This window comes from Tubulanus polymorphus, chromosome 2, assembly GCF_964204645.1.
Source record: "Tubulanus polymorphus chromosome 2, tnTubPoly1.2, whole genome shotgun sequence".
NCBI classification, from domain to species: Eukaryota; Metazoa; Nemertea; class Palaeonemertea; order Tubulaniformes; family Tubulanidae; genus Tubulanus; species Tubulanus polymorphus.
In genome coordinates, this window is record NC_134026.1 from 26,025,071 (window position 1) to 26,037,526 (window position 12,456).

At 39.8% G+C, this 12,456-nt stretch overlaps 3 protein-coding genes across 3 annotated transcripts in view; 1 reads left to right on the forward strand and 2 right to left on the reverse strand.

The window, feature by feature from the left end:
* On the reverse strand, positions 1 to 10,294 carry LOC141898800 (uncharacterized). The gene is made up of 15 exons (XM_074784905.1): positions 10,026 to 10,294; positions 9,628 to 9,833; positions 9,427 to 9,504; positions 9,222 to 9,341; positions 8,973 to 9,139; positions 7,999 to 8,886; positions 6,480 to 7,919; positions 5,113 to 6,352; positions 4,868 to 5,034; positions 4,611 to 4,770; positions 3,206 to 4,539; positions 1,636 to 3,126; positions 551 to 1,541; positions 370 to 450; positions 1 to 278 (listed from the first exon to the last, which is right to left on the reverse strand). The coding sequence occupies exons 2-15, from the start codon at positions 9,827 to 9,829 to the stop codon at positions 274 to 276; spliced, it is 8,364 nt and encodes a 2,787-aa protein (XP_074641006.1). The 5' UTR covers positions 9,830 to 9,833; positions 10,026 to 10,294; the 3' UTR covers positions 1 to 273.
* The window catches only part of LOC141898801 (pantetheinase-like), a 27,977-nt gene continuing 16,950 nt past the window's right edge, over positions 1,430 to 12,456 (forward strand). The window contains exon 1 of the mRNA XM_074784907.1: positions 1,430 to 1,456. The gene's annotated coding sequence lies outside the window, so the exon portion shown is untranslated. The remainder of the gene's footprint in view (positions 1,457 to 12,456) is intronic.
* The window catches only part of LOC141898799 (uncharacterized), a 10,016-nt gene continuing 8,519 nt past the window's right edge, over positions 10,960 to 12,456 (reverse strand). Inside the window, exons 13-15 of the mRNA XM_074784903.1 lie at positions 11,411 to 12,412; positions 11,257 to 11,322; positions 10,960 to 11,185 (exon numbers count right to left, since the gene is read on the reverse strand). Of these exons, the coding sequence (XP_074641004.1) occupies positions 11,299 to 11,322; positions 11,411 to 12,412 (1,026 nt within the window). The 3' untranslated portion in view covers positions 10,960 to 11,185; positions 11,257 to 11,298. The remainder of the gene's footprint in view (positions 11,186 to 11,256; positions 11,323 to 11,410; positions 12,413 to 12,456) is intronic.

Below are 12,456 nucleotides of genomic sequence, written 5' to 3' on the forward strand. Positions count from 1 at the left end.
TATATAACTGAATTAAGAAGCTCTAACACTAAACACAATAAATGACTTATCTATTTAGAATAACATTTGAAATATATACAAATAAATTATTGCTTTTAGAATATTGGTCACTGCATTTTACACTTGAAAAGTAACTGAACAGAAAAGTATCTTATTTCATGAATGCCAAATCTGAATATGCGTTTTTGTATAATATCTTATATTATTCCATGTCGTATAAGTTCTCGAAATGTATTTACTTGGCGTGACACTGATCTTCTCACAGCTCTAGTACTAACCTGCAAAGGAAAGTCCGAAGTAATGATTATGCTAAAACTACGCGGTACCATCAGATTAGAATCGCTGCGAGTGAGTATATTGTGTACTTACTTCTGTATGACGATGGTTTATCACTAAGCATATCATCGTCATCTTTTTTGAAGGCGTCATTGTCATACGTTAACGAATGAACTATTTTCAAGAAATAGAAAACATATTCAAGCGCACATAGAGTAGTTTCAGAACTATCGGTACTTATGTACTCAAGAATATTGATGTTGTTAATAATTACCTTGACTCTTGGCCTTTTCTTTTTCAGACGCCTGTTTGTTCCTATATTTTCGGAGAATATTCATTTTTCGGAAAAATACCAAGATAAGTATCGCTGTCGCGGCAACCAGAGTTCCAATAGCTACAGCCGCATCTCTATATTCAATCGGTGTCATGGTTGAAACAATGGTCCACACTAGAACGCTACCCATACCAACACAGTTGGCTCCTAGAATCCACCTCGATTCTTGGTTGTTCTCGTCACTTGTCCAGGTCAAACCGGAGAAAATAGCAACAAGTACCTGGAGAAACATCACGTACGTCATGCTAAGCACCAGACCTTCATTGTGAAAATCACTTGGAGTACACCGTGGCCAGTATTGTAGCTCGTAAATTATTTGTTCAGAGTTCGGTGGTTCAAGAACGATCCATTCTATGGCAATGATCACCTGTACAAAAATCAGGCCGATCGTGATACAGAAGAGACCGAAAGGATGAGAAAACCTCTTGTAGCTTGCAGATGACGTTTCATCGTATCCCTCAACTCTCCAAGTATTCATTACTTTCACAGCCATAGACGAATAACAAATTGCATAAACGATTCCCAGACAGAAACGTCTTATTGTACAGACTACCGGACATGGATGGAAAATAAAGGCGAAATTCACTGCGTACATCAGGAGAACACCAATTATGAGCATATATCCGAGAACAGTCGACATACCGCGTTTTGGGTAAAAGCAAATAAAGAAGATAAAACAGAAGATCGATATGATGAATCCTATACCGGACAGAATGGCAAGAACGAGTCCAAGAGCCGTATTAAACTGATCGTATTTGCCAGGAGCAGGTTTGATGCGATTTCCACCCAGTCGGCCAGCTCCGCTTGCACAGCCGCAATCAACTCCATGCGGACAGAATGATGCAGGTATGTTACCTTCGGTCTTTTTTTCACCAGATGGACCAATATAGTCATCCATTGATAAGTCCAACTGACCTCGCCAGCTCCCAATCTGAAAATAAAAGGTTCGAAATTATTTTGTGGAAATAGAATTTATGATATTAAGCAGAAATAACTTTTGTTAAAATGTACAAACGTAAACAAACCTTAACATATTCGTATTTTTTTGTTGTGGTGTTGTATCTAAAATTGTAAATGAAGTAGCCTGGATTTCCATATCCCTCATTTGTAAAGGTGAAATCAAACCTATTACTGCCCAGGTCTGATGGAAGAACTGTCCAAACAGCACTTTTGATTTGATTATAAATCATTGAATTCCTGCTTTCCTTCTTGAGCTTCCACACGCAAGCAGAGAAGGACCCTGCGGCGGCGCAGTCCGATATTCTCGAAAGTCCTTTCGCAGCGATGTATGTCGAGATGATGATGTGTAAAGTGGCTGATTCGTACTTAACCATATTAGGAGTAATCGTTTCATTTTTCAAACATTGTTTTACGTATTTCGTCAGTACCACTCTGCTACCTTGTATGCGGCATTTATGTACGTGTTGCCAATATTCTTCGAACCAATCTAATGGTATCCCACGTCTGTTTTGGAATGATAATTTGGTGAGCCACGATATAAAACTCTGTACATGGAAGGATCGAACTTCTATAGTTAACGCACCAGCTGCTGTACTTTCTACGTCTTCAACAACTTCCATTTCGCTAGCCCAATCGTCTCCTCCGAGCCAGATGAATCTGTCTTTAACTTTCATACGCTGTACAGCTTTAAGGATACTTCTCGTATTTTTTCCAGTTGCGAATAGTACCACTACCTTAGCATGCTCGTGCTTCAAAAGCTTCATAACGACTGCCATAGCATCTTCAACGGATGCGTCTGAATCGATCTTATATCTTGCGCCCATACAAAGTGTAGAATTTGTCGCATTAGCAATCTTCCACAAAGCATCCATGCCACCATTACCATAATCACTATCAGTGTTGACACCAAGGAAATATGTCCAATTGAATGTGCGGAGGATACTGGCCATGGCAATGGCTTGCAGATTGTCAGGTGGTACAGTCCTTAGGAAATACGGGAATCGTGTTTTGTCACTGAGAGTTGGGGCAGACGCCGATGGACTAATGTAAGTGGCGCCTATTGATTTCATGTACGGTCCAGAAATGATACTTTCAGGAGACGCCATCGTCATATAAGCGAAGACCGTTTGAGGTGCGATGAGAGCTTCGTATGGAGGTTCACTGCATAGCCCTTCTTTATTGATGTATGTGAAGTAATCTTCGTGAAGACGGTCATTATTTGAGCATATATCGATAGCCAAGCCTCCCATTTTGAACTTCATGTCTGTATTCGCGTTTACCAAGTCTATGGCATAAAAAAATGCCATAACTCGTTGGAAACCTTGAGTTATCTGCATGTCACCGCATATCAAGTAGTTATCGTCGTTTTGCTCGTGTACGTTGAAAAGTCCGACCATATTCAGCCCAGTATTGTTAGTTTGCATGTATCGTGTTTTTCTGTGCCAGATATACGGGCACATTACGCACCATTCAGGTTCCTCGCAATCTGATTGCCAATTGGGATTGTACGTTGAAGCTATCGTCAAACCATCTTTCACAGTTGGATAATATCCGATCTGAAAAATTTTGAAATTAACGTTAATTCATGATCACGTTTGCTTATCTAAAACTTCTGACATACCGATCAATACTTACGTTTTGATAGTTATAGATGAATCTATTTATGATGGATTGCCGCAGAGCATATACATGGTACCCTCGGATACTGTCTCCATTTTCTTTATAGTAGAATGGTTTATTAGTGGCATCGGTAAAATTAATCGTCTTTGCGTATTTGTAGATATCTAATTGTTGATTGGATCCTTGGCGATAGTTGTCGCATATTCCGTCGTAATTCGGACCGCATTTGTTTCTCAGAGTTTCGTGAATGCCATAAGCGAGTGTGTAGACTGCATTGATGACGTACATGGTGAACTGGTCTTGGTGGTATTTACTGTTACGGACGACTGATTGAGAGATACTACTGCATTGGCGGGGATAGCTGAGAACATTCCCAGGAATTGTGCAATTAAACATGTATTCATAGTATGAGTTAAACCAAGGATTTCTTTCATAAGTGTTTGGAAATTTTGAGTCGAGATAGACGTCGAATTCGGGGATATCACTGGTAGCAAGGCTAAATGTAACACCATCGCCGAGTCCGTACTTGATGCCTCTGATCACTTCTGGACTTGAACCCCAAGTTTCTGATCCAATGAAAAAGAATCTACCGGTCCTACTGTTTGGGTACTTAAGTATCATTTTCTCGGTTGCCCGGAGGAGTGGGTTGATAAATTCTGTCTCCAGTATGATAACAACAACAGTTGCGTTTGGTCGATTAAGAAGTTCATTGGCCACCTCTAGGGCACTTTGTTGCGTCACTATTTGCGTTTCATTAAATATTAGATGTTGAGAAATGCATATAAGTTTTGACTTGGCCAATTTCACAAATTCCTTCGTAGCTCCGACGCTGTAGTGGCGTGTCGAGGAAACAACCTGCACGGCATTTATTTTGTACTTCAAAAGGAAAGACACGATGGCATTGGCGAGTTTATCATCCGCTGGCACAGTTCTGAGAAAATATGGATACTTTTTACGATCAGAGAGTTCAAGACTGGTAGCTCCATAACTGACGAGAGGAATTTTGAGTTTTGTCAAAACTTTCGCCGCATGCTCAGTTTCCAGGGATGTAAGATCTCCGACGTAGCCGACAACTTTTGTAGGGTCAACTTCTTCCGTACTTTTTGTTAATTTGAAAACACGCGAATGGAAATCTGCCATAAGGTTTCCCGCTCTAATTGCACTTTGACACGAGTCCATTGCAATACCACCTAGTGTAACACCTTTCAGTTTCCCATGGAATATACCTTGGTGTTTGTTTATCTGTTCTATAGCGAACGCAAATGCTTCGGTCAGTTGAAAGCCGGCAACTGGATTGACGTTTCCGCATGTGAACGGTTGTAAACCACGAATACTAGCATCAAAAATACCTACAACACGAGAAAAATTGCTATGTATTGTGCCTTAAAAAAACCCATTATTACAATATTTGAACTCGTACCGCCTATCAGGATATCTCCAGGGATATACAAGAACTTTTCTTTAGCCTTTGGTCTAATATTGCACTCGACGCAAGGGGAACATGTCGATGGAATTCTCCTTGAAGTATTCAGAACCTCCGGTTGTGTAAACGACAGTTGATGTCGTACATACGTAGCAACCTGAAAAAATCAATCATTTAAAGAAAAATTTCTATCAATATTAAACACTGTCGGACCTATTTCCATTTATTGGGTACTGATACATAATATGATTTACCTCTTCATATCCGGCACCTTTATATCTGAAAATCTTGTAGCCGTTTCCAGCTGCGCGGTTGACAAAAACAAATTGGCGTTTATCTAATGACTGGAATGATACCTTCCCGAGGTTCTGTAATATTCGGTCATTCAAGTTCCCAGCACTGATGAAATTTGCACAAACACCTAAAAAGGAAATATATGGTAGTCAATGATTTCTGAGTTACTTTTCTTCATACGCCCAAAATGTTTGCGAACATATACCTTTGTAGTTTGCTCCACACTCCTCTTCCAAGGTGAGGTGAACAGCTTGACCGAAAGCGTAAACTGCGTTGATAGTGCTAAGAACCCAGTTGTCCTGTTCAAAGTCCGGTGCATCACTCAGACCCGAAGTTTCACAGGTTTGACCGATATTGCAACCGTATACATACTGGTAATATTCGTTAAACCAAGGATTCATCTTATAATTGGTCGGGTTTTTGTCGCTCAGATACTTTGTGAAATTTGAAATCACAGGAAAATCGACTTTCATCGTCATAGCGTTCTCAGCTGCGCCTTCTACGCCTTTCACTGCCTTCTTGATCGTAGCCCAAGATTCACTTCCAATAAACAATAAATTTGTCGCATTTGCGAGAGCCTGTTTTTCTTTCAACAATTGGTTTACGTATTTATCAGCATCGGCAAGTACTACTACGACTTTTGAAGTTGACCCGGCTAATTTAGCTACAACGTCACCAATATTGGAAACACTTAGCTCGTAACAAGATGACAGGCATAATCTCTGAGCTAGCATATTGTTTTTGAACTCAATGATTGCTGATCGACCATAGATGTTCCTCGAATAGACAGCCTGGACACAAGTGAAACCCAAGGCCCGTACGAACTTTGCTATGGCTAATGTTTGAATGTCATCAGTTGGAACAGTCCTATATAGCGTTGGGTAAGTGGCGACATCGGATAAAGATGTGCTTGTTGCACTCGGGCTTATTTGAGATATATGAAGTCTTCCAACGATCTCGGCTACTTTAGCTGTGATATCGGAGCCATATGTGACCCAGCCTCGGATGTTTGACTGATCGACAGTCAATGAACTATTTGAAAGTTGCACTGTATTTGAATGTATGCCCGATATCAAATTAGCAGCCATAAAATCACTGGAGCAACTGTCCAGGCCGACCCCACCTAGGCGAACTCCATTCAATTTCACTGGAGCCGTTCCATTGTTGATCGATTTAATGGCGAAAGCAAATGCCTCACTTGATTGAAATCCATTGAAATCCTTTAGGTCTCCGCACGAATAAGGAGTTGGTCCAGGCCAATGGATGTTGAACAATCCACCGATAAGTACGTCTCCGGGTATATACATGAATTTCGTCTGATACCGTGATATACAAATTTTACATAAATTACCAAGCGATGCGGGGCACATTGAGGTTATTGTTTTATTTCCGTAGTACTTGGGAGTTCCAGTCATTGACAAATTTTTTCCGCTGTATTCTCCAACCTGATAAAAATAGAATTATGTTATTAAGATTGATTCAGAATATGTACTCAAAATACTGGTTTAGAAAATGTACTCAAAATACACATTAGATACATATGCCATAGAAATGCAAGGGAATCATGCATACCTTGACATAACCAGCTGCTTGGTAATTATAGATTTCATAATCTGCAACACCTTCGTCATTTATGAATGTAAACAAACGCCCCGCTTCATCAGTAAATTGGGCTTTGCGGATGAACTCTAGCATAGTCGCTTTCCGGTCCAATGCTGTGCGATAAGCATTACAAACAGTGTTATAATTTTGACCACAGTAATATTCCAATGTCGAATTAGTCGCTGTAACGATTGCCTGGACTGCATTTAGTAAGTTCAAAGTAACTGGATCTTGGGCAAACCCTGGAGCATCGGTTATCTCTTTGGATGCGTCGCATGGTACTGGATAACGAACCTGACTCTGAGCAGTTAAGTAACAATTGTATAAGGATTCGTACCAGTCTCTGAAAAATGGGTTCTCCTTTTCAGTAAGAACATTAACTGACTGTAGGTATGCTATAAAGCTTGGCAGTGGTGGCGATTTCAGTTTTGTCGTAAAGGTTCCAACGGCTATATCTTCGTAACCGTTGATAATTTCATTGGAGGTCCCCCAGTTTTCGCTTCCAAAAAGCAGTAATTTTCCACCCATATTTGATGTCTTCATGGCACCCAGCAGACATCGAAACTGTTCTACGTCGGCAAATACGACCACGACCTTTGCATTTACTCTTAAGCTGAGTTTATGAATCAACTGGAGGCAAGTACCATCAGTACCAAACTCGAGGGTCGCTGTCACACAAATTCTGCCTTCTGCCTCTGCGTACTTGATGAAAGCATCAATTCCAGCCCGACCGTAACTTGTTGGTGCCTGTATCGTTTGAACATGGGTCCAACCTTGGTTCTTCAGAAAACTAGCAATCACTTGCGCCTGATATCCATCGTTTGGAACCGTTCTCAGAAAAAAGGGAAATCGTCGCTTGTCAGACAATGCCGCCGACGTTGCCCTATATCCAACCTGTGGGATTCTGAGAGGTGATAACACCTCCGCCACGGATATGGTCGTAGAGCTGTCATGAGCAGCAGTGTATGCTTCCACCTGACTTGGGTTAATAACATTACCCTTGGAATCCATAACTGTAATCAGATTATTCTGAAAACTCGCCACTAAACCATTAGCAATGTTTGAACTACCACAATCATCGATACCAAGGGCACCTAAGTTGATGTCACCGCCTAATTTTGCTTTTGAAATAGCATAGACGAAGGCAGTCATCAGTTGCGCTCCGTTGTTTTTCACCCGAGTACAGTAGGCTCCATTTTCTGTCTCATGCACAGAAAATACCCCATTGATAATGATGTCTCCAGGTTTGATATAAAACTTTGACGCGACGTTGAGGCTAAGACAGAAGCCACAACCACTAGCAGGACAAATCGACTTCGGTACACTGGCAAGGACGTTTGTTCGTTGACTATCATACATTTTAAGTTTTGTCAAATTAAGTGTAAGTTGGTCATTCATGTAATATCCAACCTAAAAAGTAAATTATTCGAGAATTTTCATTTTATATTGGAGAGGAAAATATATTTTAAGCTTGGCTATAATGGCTTACCCTTTGCAAAGTAGTTGTTGCACCATTCAATATATTACTCCATACGACATAACTGGCTCCGATAATGTCACCGTTGGTGTCGAAACTGATTTCCGATGTAAAAGGTGCAGACACAGCAGACGAAGAATTGATGCCCTCATTCGTTATTGAAGTCGTCTTAACATAATTCTGAAAGAATTCTTTCGTAGATGTAGATTCCAGTGTCTGACAAATTGTTGTATTTCCTTCGCATTTTGTCCGTAGTGCTCTTTTGAGAGCATCGGCATACGTGTAAACGGCGTCTATGGTCGACGAGACGTACTGATTCTGGATGTATTGTTGTTGTTTTTGTGCTGTTGTCAGTGGTGGACATACGTTTGGGAGTGACGCATATGGTTCATACGTGACCCCTGCCAATTTACAGTTATGAGTGTACATATACCAGTCTCTGTACCACGGATCGTTTGCTGGGTTGTTGATGTCGATTCCAAGCCAGCTATTTTCAAATTCAGTCGAGGTACGTGATGATGGTGAAACAGAAACATAACCTCTCGCATACTGTTGACCGGTTGCAAAAGTATTACTGACACCGACTGCATCGGAGAATATCCACTGCAATCGACCATATTTTTCAATGGTGGAGTTAATTTTCATAATCTCTAGCGCCGGGATGTAATGACCAAAATACACTACACCAGTGATGTTTGTGGACAATAATTGAGTAAGGATGCCTTCAATTATGGGTGGATCTTGTTCAAAAGTCCTAACAGGAAGTGCGATATTTATACATATTCCAGCCTCACCGGCTGCCATGATAAACTGTTTTTTGCCATCACTACCATATGCATCATCTGAATATACCAGGCCGATATATTTCCAATTCAATTTCTTCAGAACCTCAATCATAACCTAGAGATTATTCGGAACGAAGAATATGACGTGAGTTACATCTTTAGCAGAAATTCGGTAACAAATACAGAAATAATGAATTTAACCTTCGTTTGCATTGTATCCGGTGGAATAGTTCTCATAAAATATGGGTATTTATTTTTGTCACTCAACGTAGCTGCTGTTGACATAGGCGAAATTTGAGCCACTTCGAATTTGCCACTCCAGTCAGCCACACCTAAGCTCACAGAACTATGTGAAGCTCCTAGAATCCCTGTAAAACAACCATTCATTGTTCCAGTAAAAATGTTTTAGATTTAATGAAAATAGATTAAATTGGAATTGATCTTAAATACCTAAAACAAGTTGATTCCCATCCGAGCAAGTTCTTTTATTGGTGTAAACAGAGGGATAAAACTCCATAGCAGCTCTGTTGGCGACGCTTGCTTGGCCACATGTATCAAATACTTTCATTCCTGTTAGTTAGAAAACCCAATATCACGATTTTTCGAACTAATAAACGTTTATACGAAGCCACTTGATTTGTCATTTGATACTCACCTATCTGGACGCCAGCATAATTGATTGTGTTTATTTCCGTAAGAGCCCACTTTGCTGCTTCATATGCAGGTAAAATCACTGAAATATATGATTTGGAAAGAACGCTGATTCAACGTATCACCGAAACTCAATGATATTCTAAATTGTAACTAAGAATTAACGTAAGCATCTGGTGTAGTTTCAAATATTAGCACTAAATACCTGGATCAGGGGTTCCGCAGCCAGATCCATCATTTCCTGGGATACGGATATCAAACAGACCGACAATCACCACTGGAGCATTTGGAAACAAGTTTACAGCACTTTTACTGGCATCGCATGTATCTTGGGCTAGTGTGTCCTGTCCTGAGCAGTTAATAACTAACGCCATTATCAGCAACGTGATTGTGAGTAACTTTTCCATATTCCTTAAACACATATGAATTCATTATGATATTATTTCCACGGTCTTCTGGGCATAGGTAGGTCTTAATGATATGACCGTCCTCGGAAAAATTATATCTTTTAACCTTTAATATGAATCAAAACAAGTGGATATGCATTTTCATAATTGCTGCGTGTGTGCATACACATAAGTGATAAATTGTCTTAAGACTTACCGTAATATGCTACACCCCTTGTCTGATGCTAAATTAAACTGAATTTTTAGGTAAGACACTACAGTAACGCCGTTGCCGCCATTTTACCCAACCCATACATAGATGGCACAAATTTAGACGACCCAATTGTTTATTGTCATAACGAAAGCACAGGAATAACCTGAAAATATGTGAATTATTAGATGATTTGTTTGAAACCGGTTTTCTAATGAGTAATAAAGACGGGCGTGCATTGGTAATGTAGGTGTGATTGCTGCAAGGCGTGTACGTCGTTCAAACCCATTGAAAACAAGTTTTGAAATACTTAATATTTCATAGTTGACAAAAATTATTTATAGAAGTGCGATTAAGAATCTTATTTGTACCCCTAAAAGACCGGTAGCTACCGCAACCTGTTGATGAAAGCGGAAAACAAATCTTACAAACAAATTTTTGACAATCTCACCTGCACCGTATTATACGGCCAATTTTTTTTCCAGAAAATTACCTGTGTTAAAGCGTTCTGGGAAATGATAGAGTCGTTTATTCGGATATATTTTTACACTTTCACCACGAATGATCACTGACAAACCTTTCCTACAGTGGAACCTCGTTGATACGAATTTTGTTGGGCAAAAACGAAATTGTCGTATAAAATGGGTTTCGTATTATCCAAAGCTTGATTGATTGAAAAATGTATAGATATGTTAGCTGGGACATGCTGGATATCATCGTTTTAAATTGGTTTCGACTCGAACAGAATCGTATTAACGAGGCTCAACTGTAATGTTGAAATGCATTTCCATCAACCAATTACATGAATATAACAACCAGTTTTTTTCTTGAGTTCCTCTTGGATGCCGCTATTTCAGCTCAGTTCGAACCCATCGTTTGTCGAAATAAGGAATAAGAAGGTTCATTAACCTCACAAACAAGAATAATTTTTGTGACTTGATTCATCTACTACACATGTGTAAAAGATATTTATTTCTTGAAATCAATGTATTATACATAATAGATTTATTAGATTAGTTATATACATCATCATTAGAATATTGTAATCTATAATATAATAACGTAAACTTTCATGTTTCCTTTATGCTTCTTCAAACACTTGGTTGAGCCACGCATAGGTCCACGTGTTCTACGTCCCTTTCGGTAAAATTACGACTTAATACTCGCTGAAAGATAACAGAAAATTAGAAACCATATTCAGGATGACTGTAGTTTTAAATCTGATTGCGGCAGTCACCTGAATGAATCTGCGAGCCGTTAGAAATATGTGATTCTTCGCTCAGGACTGTTGCATAGTAAAGATCTGAAAAAGAACGAAAAAAACATGCGGTGAAGAAAGCAAGGTAATGATAACAAGAAGCTAGCTTACAAATAGATTCATTTTTACCTACCTTTTGTTGTTTTTTTAGTACTGCTTTTTCCAAAGCCACCTCTTCTCTAAACTTTCGAAGGTAATAAATCTTTCTTATAAATATACACAATACCATCACAGTTGCGCTGAATAGATTACCGATTGCTATGGCACCATCACGATATTTCATTTGCGCTCTCGTGGAGACAATTGTCCATAAAACCCAAATACCAGCCACGAAACAACAAGTAACCAGAATCCAGCGCGATTCGCGGTTGTTTTCATCCGACCTCCAGGTCAATGCAGAAAAGATGAAGGTCAAGACAAGAAGAAACATCACGTAAACTATGCTGAGCAGCATTTCTTCATTATGAAAATCACTTGGCATACATCGGGACCAATATTGTCCCATGTAAACTACCATTTCTGATCCCGGGTGTCGGAGGGTTAGCCACTCTATAGCAATGATAACTTGAACGAAAGCAATGCCCAGTGCGATGAGGAACAAACCAGTCGGTTTAGAGAATCTTTTGTAACTAGCTTCAGAAAAGTCGTCGTAACTGTCAACCCTCCATGTGTTCATTGCCTTTACAAGCATCGAGGCAAAACATATTGCATAACTGACTCCCAGACAGAATTGTCGTATACAGCAAACAGTTGGACATGGATTAAAGACAAATGCCAATGTCACAGCATATACGAACATGATACCGAACAGGAGGAAATATCCCAAACAGGTGGTACCGCCAGTTTTTGGATAAAAGAATAAGAAGTAAAGAAAAAGTCCGAAAGTGAATAGAAAGCCAAGAACTGTAGCGATAGTCACGATGACACCCCATACTGAACGGAAGTTGTCAGCTTTGCCGGCGGCTGGTTTAACGTGGACGAATCTTTGCGCTCGACCAGCTGTACCTGGACACCCGCAGTCAATTTTCTCAGGACATACAGATGAAGGGATCTCTTTTAATCTATCACCGCCTTGAGTATATCCCTCGAAGCTTCCACTACGAGACATGGTAAGCCCTTTTAGCCATCGTCCTACCTAGAATAGTAAGTTGTATTTATTAAAGTATTGTTTTGCAGGAT